The sequence below is a fragment of the Rattus rattus genome, chromosome 2 (assembly GCF_011064425.1).
Source record: "Rattus rattus isolate New Zealand chromosome 2, Rrattus_CSIRO_v1, whole genome shotgun sequence".
Classification (NCBI taxonomy): Eukaryota; Metazoa; Chordata; class Mammalia; order Rodentia; family Muridae; genus Rattus; species Rattus rattus.
Window position 1 is genome coordinate 96,169,450 of NC_046155.1, and position 27,485 is coordinate 96,196,934.

General features: G+C 38.6%; 1 protein-coding gene across 5 annotated transcripts in view; it reads left to right on the forward strand.

Moving 5' to 3' along the window:
- The window catches only part of Pak1 (p21 (RAC1) activated kinase 1), a 77,544-nt gene that overhangs the window by 28,811 nt on the left and 21,248 nt on the right, over nucleotides 1–27,485 (forward strand). For all 5 annotated transcript variants that reach the window (XM_032892975.1, XM_032892974.1, XM_032892977.1 and 2 more), the window contains 6 exons: nucleotides 3,926–4,026; nucleotides 4,531–4,678; nucleotides 8,941–8,978; nucleotides 22,038–22,154; nucleotides 25,094–25,268; nucleotides 27,216–27,279. In XM_032892975.1, the coding sequence (XP_032748866.1) occupies nucleotides 3,926–4,026; nucleotides 4,531–4,678; nucleotides 8,941–8,978; nucleotides 22,038–22,154; nucleotides 25,094–25,268; nucleotides 27,216–27,279 (643 nt within the window). The remainder of the gene's footprint in view (nucleotides 1–3,925; nucleotides 4,027–4,530; nucleotides 4,679–8,940; nucleotides 8,979–22,037; nucleotides 22,155–25,093; nucleotides 25,269–27,215; nucleotides 27,280–27,485) is intronic.

A 27,485-nucleotide genomic window follows, 5' to 3' on the forward strand; every position in this document is an offset into this window, starting at 1 on the left:
CCTCTTTCTGGCTGCATTTTCATGACCAAAGTGAAATTCTCTGAGCTTGGGAAGCATTTGGTGAAGTTAATTTTAATACTGAACTACAGGAGTATTTATCTCTTAAGTTTGAAATGTTTTACTGCCTTTTGCTCAGATTAGTTCAGTTGAGCCAATGAGAGATGGTGTTTAAAACTAATTTAAAAATAGGGTTAATGACTCTGGCTGAAACTTTAATGTCTGCAGTAAAACATGGGATTTTGTAGTAAGCTGCTCTCCCCAAGCTAAGCACAGGATTAATACACACACACACACACACACACACACACACACACTTACATACATACATACATACATACATACATACATACATACATACATACACTTTTCCTATATTCCTATCTTTAAACTTAAGATCTCTACTTATATGAAAGCAAGGTGATTCTTTCTCCTTTCCTTTCTGTCTTCAGTCATACTTGAATTTTCTATCTTAATAAGTTTATTGAGAACTCTTACTTTAGTAGTTGCAAATATTAATAATGAAATATATTTTAAAGGTTCTTTAGTTTATAAAACCATATATTTTAATTGATTCACAGAATAGTAAATTGTGCTTTTTTTCCCTTTATTTCATCCTTCTTTAAAAAAAACCTAAATTGTACTGTTTGATACCTTATTACTGTGTTAAATTCTAGCAGTGTTGGGTGTTATCCTTATTTTTTTAATTCCAAAGGAGAGGCATCCAATATTCTATAGTTATATGTTTTTTATAGGCTTTGGTAATAAGCTTTTATTAGGTTAAGTAAATTTTGTGATCCTACTTACATGTTGGATATCACATTTTAGCAAAAGCTAAATATTAAATTTAATTGATTGTACTCCTTTTTTTCCTTTCCATCTTTTACAGTTCATTTTATTTTATGTGTATTTGTGAGTACCTACATATGTGTATGTGAGTGCCTGGTGTCCACGGAAGCCAGAGAGAAGGTTAGATTTCCAGGAACTAGAGCTACAGACAGTTACTAGTCACCATGATGAGTGCTGGGAACTAAACCCCGGTCTTCATGAAGAGCAGCAAATACTCCTAACTGCCGAGCCATCTCTTTCTCGTTCATTTCTTCCTTCTACCCTTTGTTTCTTTTTAAACTTCTATTGATTGATGATAATGGTGGTGGTGAGGAGGAGGAAGAGGAAGAGGATTTGTGTGCTGTGGCATCTGTGTGGAGGTCAGAGAACAACTTTGTGGAGCTGGCTCTCTGCTTCCAGCACGTGGTCCTAGAGATTGAATTCTAGACATCAGGCTTGTGTGGCAAGTGCTTTGTCCACTGAGCCATCTTATTGGCTCTTTCTTTATTTTCTTAATATGGTAAATTGCATTTATTTAAAAGGTTGATATATAACTAATACCATATAGTTCACCATCTCAAAATATATATATTTAGTATATTTACAAAATTAAACAGTTAGGAGCTATGAGTATAACATAGTGGTATATATCAGCATAAACATGCATAAAGACCTATGTTCAGGTCTCAGCACCAAAAATATTTGTTCAGTCATTACAACTAGTATCAGTATGTTTTCATTAGACCAAAGAGAAATTCCATTACTATTAAGTCAGTCTTCATTTTCTCTTCTCTCATGCCCTGTTGACTTTTCAGTCTGAGTTTGTTTTAGATATTTCAATAAATGTAATTACAAAATATGCTGTGTTTTTATGCTTTTTAAAATTTATTTTATTTTATTTTTATGTGTATATGAGCGTTTTGCCATTTAGATGTGTACCGTGTACATGTCTGGTGCCTAAGGAGGTTGAAGAGAGTATGGGATGTCCTGGAGCTGGAGTTACAGATGGTTGTGGGTGCTGGGGAGTGAAGCTATGTCTGCATTATGCTAAATAATGCAACTTTGTAAAGTTGTCATCTGATCTGCACAAAAATGCCAAGGCATATAGGGAATATTCTTAAATACGGAAACATCTTTCCAATCTTTCCAGCTCTCCTCCCCAGCTTCTCGTACTTAGCATAATGCTTCCAAAGTTCATCCGTTTTATAGCATGGTGAGAACTTCATTTCTTTTTTATCAGTGAACTTCATTATATGAATATACTGCAGTTTATGCATTTATCAGTGAGGGAAGTGTTTCATCAGGTCATCGTTAGAATGTTCTACAGTGGCTACAGAGATGGGGTTTGTGGCCGTGGGCTATTGAAGCCCCAGGAGCATAGATTTGCTTTTTCCCCTTTTGTTCCTCAATCCCCAAGTCAGAGTATATGCCTAGTAAGACTCTATCAAAGTTATTGGCTTTCCTGTGGCAACATCCTGAGCACATGTTGTCTCCTCTAGGCCTTTGCTTACTCTGTTTCTGGAATGCCCTTCCCGTCTCTGCCTAGCTAGTAGCTGTTTAGCCTCAGTGATTTCATCAGTTAGTGTCTCTTCAGAAGGGTAGCTCATTGTTTACATTCATCTAGATTCTGAACAGTAATTGGTGTCCTAGTATGCAAGAGACTTCTCGGGTTGAACAGTGAGCGCATGCCAAGCTGATAAGATCTGGTGTAGTGGCCTGTGTCTTTAGTCTTGGAGGCAGACACAAGTGGATCTCTGAGCTCCAGGCCTGCCTGGCATACAGAGCATGACCTAGGACAGCCAGGGCAACTTTGTCTTGAAAAACTTAAAAAAAAAAGAAAGTAAGTTCTGACCTCAGTCTTCTTGGCTATAGAGTGGAGATGCTCCGTGCTGTCTGCCTCCTGGGCTTGTTGTGAGGAGGCAGTGAGGCAGTGGCCGTGCATATATGAGGGAGATGGTTACTTTTTTCAAGAAGTAATGACAGATTTGGCATTTTTTTCTAGTTCTCGCCTAAATTTTTGCCTTAGGAACTCTGTTTGCTGCAGGGGTTCTAGCTGGTAGTCTACCTAACCTTACATATAATTATAATTCTCTAAAACCTTCTAAGGGATTAGCTTAGACGGAATGTAGAAACAGCCGTTTGAAACAGAAAGCATTTCCAAAGCCCTGCCACATGTCCTATACATTCTAGCTTAGGGTGAGACAGATGCGATAATGTCCTAAGTGACTGCTTATCTGGGGCCATGGTGTAACCCGTAGCCTTCTCTTTCTCAAAGCAGCTGCTGTAGAAGGGAAATTGCCAAGTATATAAATAGCCCAACTCTTAGCAACTGGAGTGTAGGCTAGAGGTTCTTTTGAAGTTACAGAAGAAAACAACCTTTGGGACTAGACCTGGGTTCAAATCACAGCCCTTGCAGCCATATTGATAAACTAGCTATGTTCTGATCTATACACAGGGAGTAGTAGTATTTAGCTTTCTTAAGTCAGCTTGCAGTTCTTTAGCAGTGGTAGAGTAGAAGAATGGAAGGACCGAGGCTCGCTCTTCACTTGCTTGGTAATTAGGCAGGTCTGTGCCACAATCTCTTAGTTTACAAAGGAAAGCTGATCTTCAGGCCTGCGGTGATCACGTACAAAAATATGTATGAAATACCTATTAAAATTATGGCATGTCATCTTGGGAACATCTGGGTACAATATTTTTTTTTCTTTTTTCTTTTTTTCGGAGCTGGGGACCGAACCCAGGGCCTTGCGCTTGCTAGGCAAGTGCTCTACCACTGAGCTAAATCCCCAATCCCTGGGTACAATATTTTTGAGTGCTTGTCATTCTTATAGACTGTTGTGCCATAGAAGCTAGGAGAGCCCTTAAGGTCATCTTGTCCATCTCCTCACCATTTGGATGAGAAAGATATGGTGAGGTGGAGGTAAAAATGACATAGACTTTAGATCTTTGACCCACTCCATACTTTATAGCCTTTTTGGCTCTATATAAATATATATATGCATATTAGATAGAACTTGCCCTTCACAGGAGCTTAATGAAGAGCTAAAATGATAATAATTTTTTTTATTTATCTCACTTCTTTTTTTTTTTTTTTTGGTAGCAAATAAAAAAAAGGAGAAGGAGCGGCCAGAGATTTCTCTTCCTTCAGATTTTGAGCATACAATTCATGTTGGTTTTGATGCTGTCACAGGGGAGTTTACGGTAAGTCCTGGCTGTAAGTCTTAAGAGTTTGGGCTATATGCTATTAGATTCAGCCCTTTCTTGTTTTGCTAAAACTTCTTTCTTTACCAGTGACTTTGCAAGAACACTTTCCTGATCTCAAATTTCTCTTTTCGTTTTCTTGGTTTGATTGTTTGCTTAAATATTTGAGATTGAAAACAAGGCCTTGCACATGTTGTATAAAGCTCTACCAACTGAACTACATCACCAACTCAATCAAATCTTTCTTAAGAGGCCCCATGACAGCGAGTTCGGGTCCGGGGGTCGGCGGGAGCACCAATGCAGGAATAAGTCAGACTCGGCCCCTGCTCTGAAGGCGGTAAAGCCTGGTAAAAGGGCAAATCTCTTAAGGAAGATATAGAAGAAGCTGAGTAAAGTTTGAGGGACCAGGGAAATGGATAATGAACAGGGTTATTTTTGTCTGATATTCTTTCAGGGTCCCCTGAATCCATGCCTTCCTGAAAACATTTCATGTCTTTCTTTAAGGGGATGCCAGAACAGTGGGCCCGCTTGCTTCAAACATCAAATATCACCAAGTCAGAGCAGAAGAAAAACCCACAGGCTGTTCTGGACGTGTTGGAATTTTATAACTCCAAGAAGACCTCCAATAGTCAGAAGTACATGAGTTTTACAGGTACAGAGATTATTTCTCTGGTAATCACAGCAGACGCTCTCACATGCTTATGGGTTAGCAAGAAAAGAGAAAGTGCCAGTGTGATGGCACTCTCACTGAGATGCTTGTTTGGAAGTGACAACCAAAATGGAGACTTGTCTCTATTCTGAAGCTGCATGTATTAATTACTGTTACAATTATGTATTTGTTTGTTTTTTTTTTTTTGTGGGGTGGGGGCATGCATGCCATGGTAAGCAGTTGGAGATCAGCAGACAACTTCCAGGAGTAGGCTCTCTTTCCACTGTGTGGGTTCTTGACTTTGAACTCAGTTCTTCAAATTAGGTAGCAAGTGCCTTTACCCACTAAGTCACCACCAGCCCCCTCCATGTTAGTTTTAAAAAAGCAAAGTATTATATAAAAGGAACATGGACTTCTGTATAGTTATAAAGCATGGACATCTAGTTGTCATTGTTGTTATTTCTAATATCTTTATTTAATAACGTTAATAAGTGTCTTTGAAGTTGCAAGCCCACTTTCTTCTTTAAGAAACTTTTTTTTGAGCTAGTTTGGGCTCGTTTAGGCTTACAACTCATGGTAATCTTTTAGCATCAGCCCTCAGAGTGCTGGGATTACAGGTGTGCCATCATAGGGTGAGTAAAGGACTTAAGTTTTATTGTTTGAATGGAAATCAGGTCAGTAGTAATTATAAATGTTCTTTAATGTACTTTCTGTGTAAGGGATTATGTTTAGAGTGCTTTTAGAAGTGGAATTGGGATTAGACTCAAGTCTTCTCATACTTAGCTCCATATATTTTCAAGTACTAAATGCCTATAATAATTTTACTTGTATCATGTCCTTCCATAGCAGAGATATTTTTCTTTTTCTAGGCTAAAGATGTATTAAAGACCCATATTTCTGTAAACTTGTCTTCTTTATAGCACCTTAAGAGTCCTAAAGCATAGCTCTGCATTGTGGTGCATTCTTGTAAAACCAGGTAGATAGATGTGATACAGGAGGATTAGGAATTAAATATCATTCTTTGCTACCCAGCAGGTTCAAGGCCAACCTTAGCCAAATGAGACTTTGTCTCAAAAGCAAACCAAAACCTCAAACCAAACAAAACAAAACCCACAACACACCAAAAAACGAGGGGGAAAATAGAACATTAGACTAAGAAGTACATATATACCAACTCTTCACTGTTTGCAGATATGAAACACAGAGGTGGCCTTTGTAGTGTGCCTGAATTAGTGTCAGGCCTAGACTCTTGTGTCTTAGTCTGGTGCTCTTTGTGTCTGCGGCCTTCATCAAAGGCAGAACTGTTGGAGAAGGTGAGAGCCAGGATGAACTAGCTGACTTTGAAAGACGGTTTCCCCAGCCAGTATCTGGCTCGTATCAAAGGGTATACAGATGGTCGGATGATGGACTGCAGCTTCTCCCATGATGCCACAGTAGTGCTCAGGGGAGGCCATGCGTCTTCCCAGCAGCATTTCCTTCCCCTCATCTGTCCCCACTGGGTCTGTCTGTCTTTTTCTTTTGAAAGATTGGATCATTCTGAGGAAGAACTGGGGTGAGAGGTTGCTAAGTAGCTAAGTTTTCTAGTAAGTCAGGAAATCGGAACTTAAAATATTAGGGACTTTAATACAGAGACATCATATTGGAAGCTCTTTTCTATGTACATGTATACATCTATAAGGAAGTTGCATGTATGCATATGCATTATTGACCCTGTGGACTTCATATGTGGTTGAAATTATAGACCCTTTAAGTATTTCAGGATGAGTATGTATAGCTATGCACTTTCATGTAATTATATATATGGCCATCTATGTATGCATGTTTAGATTTATAGTTTAAATAATTATTGTATTTCCACAGATGCAAGTACCTACTTTTGTGTATTAACATAGACAGATGTGTATGTACACACGTGCGTGTGCTCACAATTAAGATAATACCATGTTAGTTTGTGTATGCTCTCATGTGACTTATCTATAGGGATTGTCAGGGCAAAGATTTACTAACCCCATTTTACAAATTAGGTTTTAAAAATTATAACTTACTCATTATGATGCAAATGATATGTTTCTTATTTTTATTTACTTTTTTGGAGACAGGATTTCATATATTCATGTTTGGCCTCAACCCCAGAGAGATCCTTTTGCCTATACCTCCTGAGTGCTGGGATTAGAGCCATTGAAGGCATGTGCCAGCATACTAGCTTTGGAAGCGTGTTTTTAATTTAGGCCTCTAAACACTCTGGTCTCTATTACCCACAACTCTAGCTTCCTCCTCGCTCTACCCCAACACTGAATTTTTAAAAAAATGTTGGTAGTTACTGTGATAATAGATTCCCTATGCCGGGTAATGTTAGGGAGAAGGTAGACCAGATTGGCATCTCGTCCAAGTTTTAGCTCTACTTTGACACTAACTTATAAAACCCTATACCCGTGTTTTCTGCCTTTGTGAACTAGTTTTCTCATTCATAAAAATAATGTTTGAAAGCACCTTCTACTCTTGGCACTCTGTGCTTTAAAATTCAATTTTGATCTATGGAAATTATACAGAGTCTTTAAAAAGAGAAATGTTTATTGAAAATATTCTATTCATATGTGTACATGCACCCAGATTTGCTTGCCTTGCACATGTATGTAGTCAGAGGACAATTTACAGAGTTTGTTTTCTCCTTATACTGTGTGGGCCCTGTGGATTTAACTTGGGTCATCAGGTTTATGTGACAAGTGCCTTTATCTGCTGAACCATCTTGCTAGCCCCACATTCTTGGTTTTGTTTGTTCGTTTTTGTTTTTTATGTTGTCAGAAGCATATTTTTAACTATAATGCCTAGTTCTCAAAAAGGCTAGGAGTATTGGTTAGAGGTAGTGCAGTAAGATATAGTTTTGCTCACTAGGCTGATACCATTTTGTGTTTTGAAAAAGTATGATTTCTCCAGGGTTTAACCATTTAGAATGTTTTTGTTGTTTTGTTTGTAGATTTTTCACTTTTTATTTTGTACATATGAGTTTCACCTGCATATATGTCTGTGCACCATGTTCATGCATGGCATCTGGGGAGTCTAGAAGACTGGGTCAGATTTCCTAGAAGTGGAGTTAAAGTTGGTTATCAACCACCTTAGGGGTGCTGGGAACCCTACATTGGTCATTTGCAAGAGCAGCAAATACTCATAATTGCTGAGTAGTCTTTCCAGGGAACAGGGTATGCTTTAAGAACATATTGTCATAAACCACCTTACTTCCTCCTTTGTGGATCCTCTATGTGCTGTAGAGCTGTAGAGCCAAAAAGCCATACCAACTTTTTTTTTTTTTTTTTTTAATGTAATAGAACTGGGATCTTGGCCTTTCTTTGGTCTGGGTTCTTGATGACAGATATGTCAGATTTGATAGAATCTTTTCTGAATCCCATCGATGATGAACTGGCAAATAAATTTTTAGGATTTAAAGAACCAAATTAAAGACAGCAATGGATCTTTAAACTTTTTTTTCCTCCTTTTTGTTAAAATTTCTTATGGGTCTCTTTCATCAAGTCTGAGATATTACTGGTTATAAGATGACAATTATTTTATATACCACTCCAAGTCGGTGACCTTTCTTAAATGATGATCGTCTGTTGCTGGTTCCTCAGGCACATGTGTACTTGTGTGTGTAAAGGTCACAGGACAGCCTTGGGTATCACTCCTCAGGCACTGTCCATGTGTCGCTCACTGACCTGGAACTGGGATTTTAATCATGTATCACCGCATTCAGTTTGTTTCTTTGTTTACATCCTTGCATTTGCACACTAGCACTCTTCTTACTGAGCTAGCTCCCAGCCTCCAAAAGATCCTTTCTGAAAGCTGAAACTATAGGTTGGTCATGATTTATGTGAGTAACATAGCATGGATTCCTTCCCTTTATCTTAGAACGTAGGAAAACTCTCAACCCTTGAAAACTCCTGATGTGAATACTGTTACGGCCTGGTATTTAGATTAGATCAAAATTTAGATTTCGAATCATCTATTTAACCTGTGTACATGCTGGGCAAAGTACTTAACATCTCTGAACTATATTACAGTGACTATAATAATAATACTCAGAGCCATAGTGAAGATTAAAGAAGACCATGATAAGGGGTATTGTGCTTAGCATGGCTTCTGTTCAAGGACTGATCATGCTGTTACTATTATCTGAAGCTGGCAAGTGTTTGGTCATAGCACCTTAGCACTTAGAAAAGCATTAGCTATACTTGTTTATGAAACTTCTCTCTCTATCTCTTTTTTTTTTACAGATAAGTCAGCTGAAGATTATAATTCTTCTAATACTTTGGTAAGTCTGTGCTTCCTCCATTCTGAAATAAGCGGGTATGGAAGTAAGGTTCAGGACAGTGTGGTAGAAATAGCCTGGCTTCAGAGACACTCATTTTGGTCACTGCCATGCTTTAGATTCTCTATCTACAGAAAAAGAACTGGAGTGGTTAGCTGTTATCCCTATTTGACCGTATGTTTCTTCCAGCTTTACAGCGCTGTAGAAATTCCAACCTTGTGGCCTGAGATGTAGCTTTTAGTCTGTTTCCTTTGTAGGTTTGAACATTAGAGATCCAGTTTGTCTTTCTGTGGTTGAGATTTTTCATCAGTAAAATGGGAATGATACATTCTTCCTTACCTGGATGTGTTTCCAGACAACTGAATTTAGGAGGAATCTCCTTTCTCTCATCAGTAAGGCCCTTATCTGGAGGGAGTAGATTCTATTTATTTAAGAACATTCATTGTGCCCTCTGAGGCTATAATGGTGTTCTGTAACTTAAAGGATTGTTAAAGGAATCATTGAAGAATTGGCTGGGAAGTATACCTAGAAGACCTTAAAAAGTCCTCCTGTGTCCTTTGTTTTAGAAGTTGCTTTTTTCATGGAAATATGAATAAGAAATGAGATACTGATATCTTTGAAAAGGTCATAATAAATAAGCTGTGATATATGGGAGAATATTGTTTTATATATGGGGTATTGTCTCTTACAGAGAACTGTTTATAGCCAGGCTTGGCGGCCAAGCCTGTAATCCCAGCTACTTGACAGTCTGAGGCAGGAGAATGAAAGTTTAAGTCCCACTTGGGCTGTAGCTGTGTAAAGTGAGTTCAAGACCTGCTGGAACTACTTCAGAAATGGTCTCAAAACAAAAAGTTAAAAGATGGCCGAGGGTCCAGGTGAATGGCAGAGTACTTGCTTGTCATGTGAGAAGCTGTAGGTTCAATCCCAAGAACTTCAGAAAATTAAAAAAGAAGGCGTTTACAGCAAATTGATTTATTAAACATTTACAGAAACCTCTATTCTCTGCCAGGTCTTTTGACAGTGTCCTAGCCTTGCAAAGGATAAGAAGGCATGTGCAGTACAGTTCATTATGCTATAAACCCCGTGAGGTCAGGGGCCGTATTTGTCTTACTAATAGCTCTGTCTTTGGGATGCAGCAGATTCTGACATTTGCTAAACATTTATTGAGTTAAAGATTGAGTATGTTGGTGAAAGTATCTCAATGGTAACATCTATGCTGAATGAGGTACTTAGCGTAAGAAGTAGATGAAGAAATTTCAGATAGAAAATTATATGCATGGGGAAAGAGGTTCACAAGGCATGTATATTCTGGGAACTGCTAGTAGTTTGATATGTCTGGATGTAAAAATGTGCCGGAAGAGAGGTTGGCGGTGAGGAGGCATAGTAAAGTAGGCCAAGACACGTAGGAGTTTGGCTTTGTCTAAAAGCTAATGAAAAGCTTAGAGGGATTTTAAACAGGGAGAATAGTAATATATAACACACTACTGAGCACTGTCAAACCTGCTGCCAGCAGGCAGAGCCATTTGTGCTCTTGGCAAGTATAGAAGGTACCAGTCTGGTCCTCTGCAATGTATCGGGTCCTTTTTATTCATTATCTCTTTTATTTTTCACGCGTGTAGTGAAGCAGATTGCTACCCTTGTTTTATAGATGATAAGACTGAGCTAGAGAAAGGTCAATGTCAGTACACGTAGGAGTCCCACTCTGCCCTGCTCTCTTAGTCATGCTGATTTGCAACAAATGGAAGAGATAGTGATTTAAAAATGGGGAAAGTATTTGCAGATGCACTGTCTTTGAAAAATGAATTATTGATCAGTAAATTATTGAAGAAAAGCCTGAACAAAGTGGAGTTGTGGTCTGTGAGTTAAGTGTCTTTACACTTTTGTAAAAAGAGTGGCTGTTACCTATTACTGAGTGGCCACTCTGTGCCAGACGTGGTGTTAAGATCTTCATCTTTAACATAATTAATCCTTATAATTAATTACCTTGGGAAGGAGGTACTGTTGTCCTTATTTCCTGGACAGATAAACAGATCTGAATAACTCACCAATAAGAACCTAGTTAGAAACCAGTTGTGCAAGCCTGTGCTCCCAGCAGTTGGGAGGCAGAGGTAGTGGGATCAGGAGTTCAAGGTCATTCTTGGCTACATAGTAATTAGACTGGCTTGGGTGACGTGAGACTCCATCTCAACAAGCACTGGACATAAAACCACATAAAAACCAGAATCTTCTGACTCTCCCAGTCTAGGGTTATTCATTGTGTCAGGGAACAGAGGACATAGGACAGGTCTTATAAAGGCGACTACAGTAAGGCAACAGCTTTGTTGTTAGTGTGGGAGAAGGGCCCTGTGGCTCATGCCATATGGCTTCCATAGAGGATAACACCTGCTCGGTTTAGTGTCTACAAGTAGAACAACTCACACTGTCAAGGACAGCCGTAATTGAGAGCATTTCCCTTATATGTCCCTGTTTTATATTTCCTTATTTGTACGTAATCAAGGATATGATTTTATCATTGTAGCATATCATTGATTTCTCTATTGGTTTTATACATATTGTTGTATTTCATTCATGAAATAATTAAGCAGAATTACTATCTCCCTGCTATAGATTAAGAAAATGTGGCACAGAAAAATCGTGAGTTGCTCCCTCCTATTGAATTAATAGTAAAAGTCAGTTAAAACAAATTCCATTCCCCTGAACATTCATGTATTTACTCATTTCATAAGCATTTCCTCAGCATCTTCTTTGTGCCAAAGCACAGGCAACATAAAAATTAATGTGCACTCTCCTAGACCTTGAGAGAAATTTTAATGGCAGATGAAGGAGATAGGAGCCAAAAGAGAAGGTTGCACGAGTAATGTGCTAAGGCGCCATGTTTGATTTATGATTCATTCTTTCTGATAGTTGAGAAAGTTTACATACTGGGTCCTAAAGGTTTGCTCATTTAACTAACATGATCTTGTAGAGCTCTTTCAGCTCTAAACACTTATCTGTGTCTAGATTCTGACTCTTAAGATTCTATGGCATTTTTATGGCTGATTCTTATTTATAGAATTCATATCAGCCAGGTATGGTGGTGCATATCTGTAGTCATCTTCAGGAGGCCGAAAGAGGACAATTATAAGTTCCAAGCTAGTGTGGACTGCATAGCCTGACCCCATCTTAAACAAGAGAATGTATATATTGTGTGATAGGTTCTTTAGGTGCTGGTAACAGCTTTGCTCCTAATCTCACAAGTTCGTGATAAACCAGAACATATAAAAAGGATGTGTAACATTGTATGCACTCATTGATAAGTGGCTATTAGCCCAAATGCTTGAAATTGCTCTAGATGCACAGAACACATGAAACTCAAGAAGGATGACCAAAATGTGAATGCTTGACTTCTTCTTTAAAAGGGGAACAAGAATACCCTTGGCAGGGAATAGGGAGGCAAAGTTTAGAACAGAGGTTGAAGGAACACCCATTCAGAGCCTTCCCCACATGTGGCCCATACTTATACAGCCACCCAATTAGATAAGATGGATGAAGCAAAGAAGTGCAGGCCGACAGGAACCGGATGTAGCTCTCTCCTGAGAGACACAGCCAGAATACAGCAAATACAGAGGCGAATGCCAGCAGCAAACCACTGAACTGAGAATAGGACCCCCGTTGAAGGAATCAGAGAAAGAACTGGAAGAGCTTGAAGGGGCTCGAGACCCCATATGAACAACAATGCCAAGCAACCAAAGAGCTTCAGGGACTAAGCCACTACCAAAAGACTATACATGGACTGACCCTGGACTCTGACCTCATAGGTAGCAATGAATAGCCTAGTAAGAGCACCAGCGGAAGGGGAAGCCCTTGGTCCTGCCAAGACTGAACCCCCAGTGAATGTGATTGGTGGGGGGAGGACGGTAATGGGGGGAAGATGGGGAGGGGAACACCCATATAGAAGGGGAGAGGGAGGGATTAGGGGGATGTTGGCCCGGAAACTGGGAAGGGGAATAACAATCGAAATGTAAATAAGAAATACTCAAGTTAATAAAGATAAAAAAAAATTAAAAAAAAAAAAAAGGATGTGTAACATAGTGTCAGGTAAAGCTAGGTAATAAGGAATGGGCAATGCTTTCCTGTCTGAGGGGTAATGTAACAAAAGCCTGTTTATTAAGGGCTTATTAAGAGTCCAGAATATAAAATAAGTGCAATTATTTTGGAGTTTGGCTAGAATAAACTATTTTAAATAAAAAATATATATGGATGTGCATTTTAGTATAAGTTCAAGTCTTATTCCCGTTCCTTTAGGAAGAAACAGGGTAATGAACTGAATTCATGTGCTCATCTTTTGTTAGCCGAAAGATATATTTCAAGAAAGACAGTATTCCAAAACAAAACACAGGTCACAACCTAATCATTGTGAAAAATTCATAAAAGATACAAAGCCTGTTAGGAGGAGTTCAGAAGCAGTTACATGGCACATGCCTGAAATTCCAGTACAGGAGATGGTAGTAGGGATTACGGCTAGGGCACCTATGAGAGAACACAAACACTAGGAGAAGATTTCTACCACAGATGTAAAGACAGGGAAACAGCCCTGCAGCTGAAGGAAATACTATTTACTTTTTTGGATGTATTTTATTTATTGATGATTTCATTTTGATTCAATGTAACATGATCATACTCACTTTCAACACCATCTTCTCAGTCCTCTCCAGGATCTCCCAAAAATCTACCTCCCACTTTCATGTCTTTTCCTTTTGTATTCAAAACCTGCTGAGACCAGTTAGTGCTGCTTGACTAGAATGTTTGATTGATCTTGTTGGCTTTAGTGCAGATCTTGTGTTGGAAACTACAGCTACAGTGAGCTCATGAATGCAAGTGGTACATCATATCTAGAAGACAGCATTTTACAGCTCTCCTCTCTGTCCTCTGACTTTTAATATTCTTTCCACCTCCTCTCTGCTACAGTTCCAGTTGTTACCGAGCCGAGCACTCACTGATGGGTGACTTATTCTCACCAGTTGAACAGTTTATGAGTCTCTACATTAACTTGCCCACTGTAGAAAGAATTGTCTGGTTACGGCTGAGAAGCACTAGTCCATAAGTGTAGACTAGTCCATAAGTGTAGACTAGACTAGTCCATGAGTGTAGACTAGTCCATGAGTGTAGATGTAAATATTTAGGAGGCAGTTTGATAGCAATAGCAGTAGGTCTTCACTGTGGCCTGTGACCTCCTGAGCCGGGGGCTGGTGACCAGGTTCACAGTGCCAGGTGGGGGTTCCTTCCTGTGAAGAAAATACTTTTAAAATCCTGCATCTCAAGAGGAGGGTTCTCACACTTTTTAATACCCGGAGAACTCTTCCCTTATATGCCTTTTTCATCCTATGTTATCCTAAAGAAAGATTTGCCAGGAACCTCTTCTCTGTAATGCACATATTAAATCATTCTTAAAATGTAAAAATATAATAAATCAAACATTAAAGGACAATTACACATAAGTTCAGTGTGAGAATTTGAAAATAAGGGGCAATGAGCACAAGTTAGGAAGACAAATTAGAGAACAGAGAGTGGAAGAGAAAAAACAACTATGACACACACATACTCAAAGGAAAAGAAATACAACAGCTCCTCAGGGGAAGAAAGCATGAGTAGGGACTAGAGAGACGGCTCAGCGGTTAAGAGCACTGACTGCTCTTCCAGAAGTCCTGAGTTCAATTCCCAGCAACCACATGGTGGCTCACACCCATCTGTAATGGGGAGCCTATGCCCTCTACTGTGTCTGAAGACAGCGACACTGTACTCATTAAATAAAGAAAAGCATGAGTCTTCAGATGAAAGGCCTGTCAATAACCAGGTCACATATTCAGAGACCAAAGATAGAAAAATTTTAAAAGCCTCTTTAAAAAATTGAGCCAGTGTAGAGCCAGTGTAGAGCCAGTGTAGAGCCAGTGTAGAGCCAGTGTAGAGCCAGTGTAGACATTGGTATCAGACTACTTGTTAGCAGTGGTAGATAAAGGAGTGGTATCCTTTGAGGTGTGAGGAAAATTATAGAGTCATAAATCCTATACCTAATAAAATGAGCAGTTGATCCTGTCAAAATAAAGACATGTTTGGACATGTGAAGATGGGGGTTTAAACATACAGATCATCTTTGAGAAGTTAAACATTGCATAATAATAATTAACCCACAGAGATTAAGAATATTCATTTAAAATTTATCATTTTTATCCAAATTTACATTAAAAAGTTCAGTTGTTAGTATATAGGCATTCAGCTAGCCTGCCCTCAGGAACCTAACAATTGCTTACAACATGACCTTACCACATGACCCTCTCACCACATGACCTGCTGTAGGCCAGATGTGACAGGTGTGTGCTGAGAATAGAAGTGCTTGCTGGCCACTTGGCAGCTCTCTCTCTGTTCTCAGAGTCCTTCTATCCGTTCTCTTTGGGCTTCTCCATCTCTCTCTGTGGCCCCTTTCTCTGCCCTCATGGTTCTGCTCCTGACTGCCTGTCTACATGTCCACTTGTCTGCTTCTGTCATTTTGTTGGTCCTCACTCCTCTCCCTTCCCCCAATAAACCTCTTTTACACCAGGTCCTGTGCATGGAGTAATTTCCCAGGGATCCTGGCATGGGCCCATCAAAATTACCCACCTTGCTACATTGTATTTCATAAAACCAGTGGGACTAAAAACCATCAAATAGATAACACTATTTCCTAGCCTTCTCTTCACCATTGTCTTGGCAATCCTGATTTGGTATTCTATTTTCTGTAATTTTTTTATTATTATTACTTCTGACATTTGGTAAAGCACATCTACTGGTAGCTTTGAGAAAGTAAGTAGGAAGTAAATAGTTAATGTTGTTTGGATCTTGGAATTGGAGTTTCTATTTCTGTTTCCTCATATTTTATTAATACTGATTACAGAATTCTAGGTTGATAATTTTTTATCAGAATTTGGAAAAATACTTTTTTGTCATTTACCTAAAGTACTACTAAACCCAAAGCCATTATTATTTTTGCTTTTTTATATAGTTTTTTTTTGTCACCTGAAAAGCTCATAGGATCCTAACTAACATTCTTGACTTTCAGGATTATATAGACATTTTCACCTTGTGTTATGAAAGGAGCAAATACATTTATTACGAACTCTTTCAACATGGATGCTCCAGCTTTCAAGTACTGGGGAATATGTTTGGATTGTTTTCTTTATTTCTTCCCTCATTTTCTTTGTTCTCTTTTTTCTGGAATTCCTTTGATGGGGACGGGGGGCTTTCTTCATTTTTCATTATACATATTGAGTTTTATTTCTACTGCATGTTTAATTTCCAAATGCATTTTCATTTAAAAATTTAACATTGTATTTTGTGTCTAGAATTAGTATTTGCTTAATGATATACTTTATTTTTATTTTTTCCTTCCTATTCAGCCTGGTTTGTGTGTGTGGGTGTGCATTTTGTTTGTTTTCTGGGTGGTTCTTTTTCTTAATTGTTTTGGGTTTTTTTTCTCCTTTATTTTAGTTTCATATTTAAAATTCTTTGGAAGCCCCTCACATTTATGATTAAGATACTAAAACCTTAGTAGAATTTAAGCTCAATTTAAGGTCAGTGATTTCAGTAATTTATCGTTTCAGAACCACCTCCGTAATTGAGACCTTTTATTGGTGAGCATCATGATAGGATAGTGCATTAGTTACTTTTCTCTTGCTGCTGTTATACAGCTCCATAGCCAAGCCAACTTATAGAAGAAGGGTTTATTTGGGGGCTTACAAAGAGATAGGCGTCCATGACCACCATGGCAGGGGGGTGGGTGGGCACTGGAGCAGCAGCTGAGAGCTCACATTTACACACAGGAAGCAGAGAATATATAGGTAATGTCACTCGGCCTTTGAAGCCTCAAAACCTGTATTCTGTCAACAAGGCCACGCCTTCTAATTCTTCCCATATGGGGGACAAGGCATTCAAATACAGTCCAGATCATTTAGAAAAACCCTTCATATTTTCTTTTTAGAATTTTTCTTTAGGGTTCTAGGTCAGACCCAGGGAAGAATCTTGTCAGTTTTCTTTGTTGATAAAGTTCTGACTACAAGAGTAGTTACCGAACTGTTTCCCACAGGCTTGTCCTCATTTTTCATTCCCATCAGCAATTATGAGGGTTCTAATTACCCCCTCTTGTTTTCTCTCTCCTGATTATAGTCATCTTGGTACATGTGAAGTAATATCTTATTGTGGTTTTATTTGCCTGTCCAGATGAGTAATGGCTTTGAGCATCTTTTTATTGGCCATTTCTATTGTGTTTCTAGACAAGTTTCTTACCTGCTGTTGATAACTTTATTTCTTTCAAGTTTATAAAGATGTGTTTTCATGGCCCAGCATTTCTGCTGTGGGAATAGTGACTCGTGTGGTTGAATGTTTCTTCTGCATATACTGGATGGGGTGTGAAGGTCAAATTGAATGTGTTTTCTGTCTCTTTTCTTAGGTTCCTAATTATTGAGAGGGAAGAAACGGAATTCCTAAGAATAATTAAAATCTCTCTGTACAATATAATTATTTCTTGCCTTCAACATGTCATTTATTGCTTTACATAAGATAACTTTTTACATAAATATTTTATAATCATATGTTGTATGATTTTGTTTATAAAATTATTATTTCAATTGTTTTTACTTCTTACACATTATGAAACGACCTTCTTGATGCTAGTAGTATTTCTGTGTCTCTGTCTGTGTGTCTGTCTGTGTGACTGTCTGCCCGCCCACCCACCTGCCTGTCTGTCTCTTCGCCCCTTTCATTTTCTCTCTCTGCTGGGATTAAACTGGGATTAAGTCCTTCATATGCTAGGCAAGTGCTCTACCATTGCGGTACATCTCCACATGCTGATGTGTCTATAAAATGTTTGCTTTAGTTTCTATAACCCACTGCACTCTTTTATAACTTCTGTTTTTATGTACATATTTTCTGGTTGTTTTGCCTTAAACTTAATGTAGGAAACATGTTTATAGTGTGGCAATTGACTTGATATTTAACAGAATTATTATGTTTGGATTTTTTTCCATTTGCTTCCAGTTTTTCATGTGAATCTTGACTTTAATTCTTCCTCTGCTTTGTGTTGAAAAAAATTTTTTTAGTGTGTGTGCATATGTAGTATGTTCATCCCTGCATGTTCATGTGGAAGCCAGAGGTTGATGCCAGTTTTCTCCTGTCACTCTCCACATTTATGAGAGAGGGTCTCTTATTAACCATGGAGCTCAACGTTAGTGTTAGACTGGATGTTCAGCAGGCCCCCTGGATTCACCCTATAGTTCTGTGTTAGAGATACAAGAAGACATGTCTGGGTGCAGCAAGACACTCCTGACTGTGCTGGTTGGTTTTAGGTCAACTTGTCGTAAGCTAGAGTCATTGGAGTTCAAAGATCCTCAATGGAGAAAATGCCCTTCAGAGGCATGTTCTTAATCAGTGACTTATGAGAGAGGACCCAGTGTGGCATATTTGTTTTACCTCTTTTATCAGGTTCTCTTACCACTCTCCCTTCTCTACCCTTACCCCACCACAATTCCCTTCTAATTCCCCAACACTAGGTAGGAGGGAAAGAAGGTTAGAGGGAAAGGGCATAGACCTCATTACACTACGTCCAGCTGATTAGGGACTTCTTGTTTCTTGGGGCTAGCCCAATCTTCATCATCAGGAAACCTCCAGCTTCTCACCTAACTGCAGCAACAGCAACCAGGAGCAGCCGGAGGAAGCAGCAGCTGCCTACGTCTTGGCCTACCTCCCACCCTTCTCAGGGCTCTTACATCATACCCTCTCCAGAGTCCCCAGAATTAAACTATCTGCAGCTGGCAAAGATCACCCCACCCACCCACCCCTTGCCCCCAAGAGCACACGGCAATCATAGTTAACAGTTGTGGACAATTTGAAGCAACCCCATATCCCAGACCTAGGATTAAAACAAAAAACGTGCATATAACAACTGGGCTTTTAAAGAAACCAAATAGCCCAGTCCATTGCACTGGTGGATGATGCCTTCCTTGGGCTGAAGGTTCTGGGTTCTATAAGAAGGCTGACTCAGCCAGTGAGCAGCTCCCCTCTATGGCCTGTGCATCAGCTCCTGCCCAGTTTGAGTTCTTGTCCAGATTTCCTTTGGTAATGAACAATAATTTGAAGTGTAAGCCAAGTAAATAAACCCTTTTCTCCCCAAGTCACTTTGGTAATGGTGTTTTATCACAGCAGTGAAAACCCTGGCTAGGAGACTGCCTTTTTATACCTCTGATTCTTGGTTTGTGCAGTAAGTACTTTCCCCAGGGAGCTATCTTCCAATCCCTTAAATAAGTACTTGTATTATTATATTTCTTAAAGCTATGAAGATGGCTTAGTCATTTGCCATTAAAGCATTGGGACCTAAGTTCAATTCCCAGGACCTACATGGTGGAAAGAAAAAGCAAATTCTTAAAGATTGTCCTCTGACTTCCACATGTAGTCTGTGGCCCAAAAGTCCTCTATACTAAATAAGTCAATGTAATCAAAATGATTTTTTTGTTGTTACTCTGGGAATTACATTATATATTTTAATTATTGTACTGTACTTAATTTTCTTTAGAATTCAGATTAATGTTAACTAAGATCCCGTAATAAAGTCTGCCCTTCTTTTTTTTTTTTTTTCCGGAGCTGGGGACCGAACCCAGGGCCTTGCACTTCCTAGGCAAGCGCTCTCCCCCTGAGCTAAATCCCCAACCCCAAGTCTGCCCTTCTTTACTTCTTCTTTGAGCTCTGTTGCCTTTCATTTATATATACTTAAAAATACTTCTTTAAAGGAATACACTCTACATATTAGAAGCCCAACAATGCAATATTGTAGATTTTGCTTTATACAGTCTTTGTTTATAAAAGAGAACAACAAGATTTGTTGGGCACCTTTAATCTTAGCAATTAGGAAACAATCAGGCAGATCTCTGTAAGTTCGAAGTTACCTTGGTCTACATAGCAAGTTCTAGGACAGTTCTAGAGCTATATATAGAGAGACCTGTCTTAAACAAATGACTATATGTATATATATTATATGTGTGTATATATAACATATATATTAATATTACATATAACAGGTTGTATATTATATCAATATATTAATGTGCTACATTCTATATAATATTAACATTATAATGTAATATCTATTATATTACACACAATATATAATACATGTATGATATATATTATATATTATTGGATGTTTATATGATACCTGTTATATATTATATAATAAAAAAGAACAACAAGAAATTTAAAAATGTATATTTTTAGAATATTTCTTATTTATTTACTTTTTATTTCCTCTGCTCCTTATTTTAACTGGTGGATTTGAGTTACCATTTGATGTTATTTCTTTTCAGTCTAGTGGAATTTTTTTATATATAGCATTAGTTGCAAGTAAGATATGCTAACAAATATTTTCTGGCTTGTTTTTTTAACTGAAAATGTGTCTTCATTAAAAATGTTTATTTCTTTATTTTTATTTATGTTGGGGATGTGTGCACATGCCCATGTGGATATGTGTAGGGGGTGGTAGTCGGGACAGTTTCCAGGAGATGGTTCTTTCCTTCCACCCTTTGGGTCCCTGAGAGCAAGCTCAGGTTGCTGGGCTTTGTGGCAGATACCCTTACTTGTGGATACATTTCTCCAGCCCTTATCTCCATTTTTAAAAGACAGTTTTATTGTATATAGATTTCATGATTGGTAAGTTTTAAAATTTTTAGCTCTTAGAATATATCATCCTATTGCCTTCTGGTTTCCACTGTTTCTTTTACAGTTTTTTTTCTTGAGATGGCATCTTACTATGTAACCCTGTCACTCTCCTTCCCACCTCCTCCTTTCCCCTCTTTTCTCCTTCTTTCCCCTCAAATTATGTAACTCTTCCTTCACATTCCTCATGATAACATTTTAGATCAAGAAGATGACCTATTGCCTATGGTCATCACAACTAGGTGCTTATATGCTTATATGCTTAACACTGTCAGATTTGTAAGTTTTGTGCTGTATTATGATCCATTTTTATTATGTATGAAATTGCAATTTCCTTAGTATATCAAATGTTCAGTCTTTCTGAATTCTTCAGTTTGTCACATGTCGTTGGGACTCTTGGTTTTCCTTTCTCAGGAGCTTCAGATGGTAGGCGGGAGGAGTCCTCACCCTCTGGCTCTGTCTTGTGATGGTGACCTACTTCAGAACTTGTGCCATCTTTTTTCATTTTCATGCCTTTGATAACAGAATCTATCATAGTGTTCGAGGCAAATATGTGAAATTTATGTCAGTTTATCTGAGAAATCCATATTGCCTTTCTGGTCACACTAAAACCATAACAAAAACCGCTGCTCATGTCTTAGTGCCACTTACCTTGAGTCTGGTTATTTTGTTTAGCTTTAGTACAGTTTGCATGGGAAAATCAAGTTGCTGCAGATCATTAGCGAATCTAACTAGTGATACTAGGAAAGTTCATTCTGAGATAGGATTGAAGCTTAGTGAAAGAGCACCCAGCCTGGGGAGAAACCATTGACGAACCTTTTTAGAATGAAAGATCCTAATGTCTGCACCTTGACTGAGGCTGGACCTGCCACATTCATACCTATGACATAATAGGTTCAGGGGTTTGGAAGAAGGAAGTCGGGAATGCTATTTAGACTTCAAGTTACTATATTAAGAAGAACAAAGAATTACAGTGATAAACTATAGGAAATTAAATACTGTTAATTTTTTTCTTTACACGTATTTTCTGTTCTTAATAAAGAGTAAAATTCATAGAATAAGTAGAAACTGAACATGGCTTTGAGTATTTGATTATATAAGGCAGGTAAGGAAACTATAAGCTGGCTTATTATTCTTTAGTCTTTAGGTGGGAAAAGGAAGCTTCCAAAGTGAGCGGATAGTCATGGCTAAAAGAGAAGGAAGCTTACTGAGACAGCTGACTGCCCAAAGGCCTTGGTTGATGAGTTTTCATAAGGGGTATCAGAATTGAGAACCTTCTAAAGAACTGGCAGACCTGGGATCTGGAGTTCTATGTCCACTGGACCAGTTGATTTTGTTCTTTCTGCATAGAATGTGAAGACTGTGTCTGAGACCCCAGCAGTGCCACCAGTGTCAGAAGATGAAGATGATGATGACGATGCTACCCCACCTCCAGTGATTGCTCCACGCCCAGAACACACAAAATCTGTGAGTCTGTGGGGATCTTGAAGGCTATATGATTCATTCAGATAAGGGGCGGCAGAAAGTAAGGAGGTAGTGGCACTACGGCTAGGAGTCTGATGTGTAGGGAGGGGTCCATAGACTAGTGCTGATGTAGTCATTGAACTACGTTTTCCCCCAACTCATGTTTTGAGACTGAATCTTACTGTGAAATCCAGGGTGGCTTTGATTCATAGTGATCCTCCTGCCTCACTCTCCCAAGTGATAAGATTACAACAGACTACTATGCCCAGCTGAACCACCTGTTTTGACCACTTTCTGTATGACTAAAGAGATGTAGTGTTTGTTTTTTCAGCTATTCCTAAAGTTTTCCAGGTAATTGGTGTTTATACCAGTCTAACCTTGATTTACTTACCGGTTTCTTTACAGATAGGCTAGGAAGTTATATAGAATTAATACATTTCACTTTCAGAATAAAATAAATTATCCCAGTTTCTTAGGAAACAGCAAATTGCCAGAGATACTTTCTTTTGTCTTGAATATGCAGTGGTCAGCCTCTCCAGCATCTTTGATAATCCTGAAAGACCTGAGAGAGTTTATAAATATACATTAGTGCTATTAATATGCTGGACATTAAGAGTGCCGGATACTGGTAGCGATTTCTCTTTTAACCTCCTTTGAGGTCCCTGCATTTTAGAATAGCCACACTTCCCTCCTTCTGCACTTTGCCCAGTCTGCAGGTTTGCCTTTTGATTTAGCATCATTGAACAGTGATCTCCATCCGATGATACTCTGAAACACTACTCATGTTTGCTTTGGCTTTTTATTATGAGAACTCCATAATGACAGAACATCTAGGACTTAAGCTCAGTGCTGATTAAATGACTCATGTGAGGTGCTGTGGAGGAAATCCATTTAGATGGCCTATCTCTTAGCCTAAGAACTTATAAATAGAATATGGATTTCCTTGTCTGTAGGTCACAAAGTTACCTTAAGGAAAGTAGCCTGCTGAATCAATGAGATGTCACTGTCTCCCTTGAGTGTCCTGTTTGTGTTTCTGTATGGCATTGGTTTGCAGGCCTATTTATTTAACACAGTCTTCTCTCTAAAGTAGAGAAAAATCTACTTACCTATCAATGTATCTATCACTCACTTATCTATGTGTTATTTATCTTTTTGGTACTTAATATAGTTTGGGCAGAAGGATCAGAGAGAGAGGGCAGTAAATATTGAATACTATATTGATAAATTTGCTTTTCTTAACATTCATCTCTGAAATAAATATTGCTAAGTCCTAATTTATAGAAGCAGACGAGATTTGGATAAGTAATTTGATCTAGTCATAGTCACTTAGTAAGCAAATGTCAGGGTTTAAGAGCAGATAATTAAATCCAAGTCCAGATTACATTCCACGATAGTGCACATACCACATATAGTTTTGTGTGTATAGACATGCACTGGGAACCAGTTAAGGAGAATGTTTTAGAGGGAACAGACAGGTCATCTCTCCTCAAGGGACTATAGCTGGAGAAGCAAAAACGTTTAAGTATCTGGAATATAATTGTTCTACATGAATAGGAATAAAAATTGAGACATTATTTTGTTAGGGAAGTCAGAAAGCCAGTCCTGTTGAAACATCTGATAGGTTCATTTGTTAATTGATTCTGTTTAAACACCTAAATGCCTGCTTTTTATTAGGTTGGAGTTAGAGGACTCAGGGAAGAGTAATGTGTGCTGTCTCAGTAGGCCCTGTAAATAATCAAAAAATAATTATGAATTTTTAATGATAAAAATCTGACAAATACACATCTTCTAGAAAAGGGAGTGTAACCTGGGAATACTTTCTTCTTTACCTTGGTAGTATAGAGTTTCTCCTTTTTTTTTTTTTTTTTTTTTTTTCCGGAGCTGGGGACCGAACCCAGGGCCTTGCGCTTCCTAGGCAAGCGCTCTACCACTGAGCTAAATCCCCAACCCCTGAGTTTCTCCTTTTTTTTTTTTTGGGTTCTTTTTTTTTTGGTTCTTTTTTTTTTGGAGCTGGGGACCGAACCCAGGGCCTGGCGCTTCCTAGGTAAGCGCTCTACCGCTGAGCTAAATCCCCAGCCCCAAGTTTCTCCTTTCTTAATAACTTCTCTCCTTTGCTTTTGTAACAATTACTTTCACGCTTCCTTTTTCAGCATGAGTAAAGCAGTGTTTTGTACAGAGCTAGACGTACCATAAATTCTCAGCAAATACCATAAATTCTCAGCAAATATTTGTTAAACAAACAAATGGATAGGAAATAGAATGTCTCTAAAAGCTGAGGTTTGAATGCTAATATCTGCTGCTTGTGGCCATGTCATTCTCACATGTTAATTTATTATTAAATAAGGTGGGTGTCACTGTTTTATATAGACAAGGAAACTGAAGCACAGAGAAATGAGGTAAACTGGTAGAAGTCATTCAGATAGTAATGAAGCTGAGAATTAAGCCCAGGCCATCAGGTTTCCAAGTTTGTTTTAAATTATTGTACCCTCCTGCCTCTTGATGAATAAGAGTAGTTAGTTCATGGTAAGAGCTCAACAGTTCAAGAGGGAATAACTCCATAGAAAACAATGTCAAGTGTTGCAAAGTGTCAGGTACACACAAGATTCATCTCAGAAAAAACAGAGTTGATACTCTGGGTGAGAAAGGTTTCCATCTAATGATAAAATCTCCAAATTTTTACTGAGCGTCGTCTAGCCATTTTGGAGTGATTTCAGTGCTAAGGCTATCACTAACCCTTCTTGTAAAGTGAGAGCAAAGGAAGGTTGTTTTACCCAGGACAAATGGGCTGTGTCTCAGAAGAGGACTAATGCAGATTTTGACATATAAGAGAAAGGGTAACTGGGGAAGGGGGAGGTTCCTAGGATGTTCTAACTAGAACATTCAGAAGAGTTTCCACTATGCTAACAAAGGCTGCTTTGCCAAAATTTCCACTGATTATGCAGGTATATACACGGTCTGTGATTGAACCACTTCCTGTTACTCCAACTCGGGATGTGGCTACATCTCCTATTTCTCCTACTGAGAATAACACCACTCCGCCAGATGCTTTGACCCGGAATACTGAAAAGCAGAAGAAGAAGCCTAAAATGTCTGATGAGGAGATCTTAGAGAAATTACGTAAGCACTTCATAGCTTTCTTGAATCTTCACTCAGTCTGTGACTGATTAATCATTGAAATGGAATGCTACAATAAAGATCTGGCTCCTAGGTTTAAGCCATGTGCCTGGCTGGCTCTGTAACTCCTGACCTATGGGCTGTAAGGCTTGCTCATCATCTGAACTTTCACCCTGTCTGTGTTCACCAGCTCTGGGTGTGTATATCGTAGGATAGAGACAAGAGAGAATGTGAGCAGCTCACGTTGAGTGTTACGGACATAACCAATAGCTGTTATTTTGTGAGTAGTCTAGAGTATTGTATGGAGAAAGATCGAGGGATCGACTCTTCCTGGTGGAAAGGGTGCTCTTGTTGATGCTTGCTATTGACCTAGGAGAGGACAATCCTGCCATCATAGTTATAGAAAAAGAAGGAAGGGGAAACCAATGTTTTAAGAGCCTGTTCTGTGTGGAAATGACAAGCAAGATAGTTCCTTGACTTTTTAAATTGTATTGAAGTTACTCTGAGAAGATACTCAGGATAATCTTCATTTCTGCAGTTAAGGTTTTTAAGACCCAAAGATTCTATACCCTGCTCCAGATCATAGAGCTGCAAAGGTCAGATCAAGATGTGTTATAAATAGAACATATCACCTATTACAGTACGTGTAGATTGATTTTTATTTTCTGTTTTATTTATTTATTTTTTTGTGGCCTGGGAAATCATTGAAAAAGGATTTGATGTACTGGTTTGATCAAGTTTGTATGCTCACGTTGCTTTCTAAAGCAGAGCTTTGTGGTCTAGTTTGGCAGCTTCCTGTTCTTTTTAATAATTCTTGTTTAACCCTTTTGTTTGTTCAGTTTATTGTCTTAAGAATTGCCCTTGCTAGGGCCTTCACAAGGAGGTAAAAGCCACTCCTCGGCATCTGTGTAATCATGTGTACTCCTGATCCCTAAATAATAATACAAGGCATTATACAAAGCAGTCTGGCCTGGACAACTTCCTGCTGTCCTTCGAGTCTCCTTTCCTCTTCACACCTTTTAAATAGTGATACTTACACTTGATTTGTTTTAAATCAAAAGATATAATAATAATTTGGTGAGAAGCACCAAATCCTAGTGGTTGGGGTATCAGTGGAAAAGCTACTGGGCTGAGAGATTAAGAACCAGACTCTGACTCTTAGCCTTGGCACCAGTTAATGTATGAGTTTGGAGAAGTATCTTCCCTCTGTGGGTTTCAGTTCCCTGCCCTAGAATCCCACTGTGAGACCCGTGGGCTCTCTCATACTTCTGCGTTTTTTATTTAAAGTGCCCCCTGCTTCAGAGTTCTCTTGGCTTTCTTAACCTGGCTAACTTATACTTAAAATCAAAATCAGGGGTTGGGGATTTAGCTCAGTGGTAGAGCGCTTGCCTAGCAAGCGCAAGGCCCTGGGTTCGGTCCCCAGCTCCGAAAAAAAGAATTAAAAAAAAAAATCAAAATCAGTCCAGGCAGCACCTTTCTGAAGCTGTTCCAGTCTCTGTCTGTGCCTTTTGCCATTCCCTATCCCTTCAGCACTGATCACAGCAATCCTGTATTTTTGCAGCACCTTCCATTTGCTCCTCTTTTCCTTAGATTGAGCTTCTTTTGAGAGTAGTGACTGTCTTAAATGTGCCTCATCTTTTTCTCTTTACTTGTAGCACTCAGCATACAGTCTGATATGCAACAAATGAATAAATGTTAATGAGTTAATTTAAAAATTAATAGCTCCTAGGAGTTTGGAAAAGGAGTAAATTACTATTTAAAAAATAGTCAAGGATATAAAACTTTCGGTTGGGATTTATTGGAGGAAAGTTAATTGTCTGGCTGGTATGCTTTTGGGGAATTGGATACAGTTCTTTAAAATTTGCCAACTTAGGGAGTTAAGAGGATCATGGGAACTCTTGTGTATCTTGAGATTCTACTATGCTAACATGGTCTCTGTTTCTTTCACAGGGAGCATAGTGAGTGTGGGCGATCCTAAGAAGAAGTACACACGCTTTGAGAAGATTGGACAAGGGTTAGTAGGGGCATTCTGTTTCCTTGGAGAAATATCTTAAAGTTGTGTGTACTGCATGTGTGAATTTACTTGTTTTTTGGTAATGGTGGTTTTGTTTATCTCATCATCCTTGTTCTTCTTTCTTTATTTTGCCTCACCTATCTGGAAGTTTTATATTATTCCAAATTTTGCAGAATTATGCATGAGAAATGTATGATTACCTGACC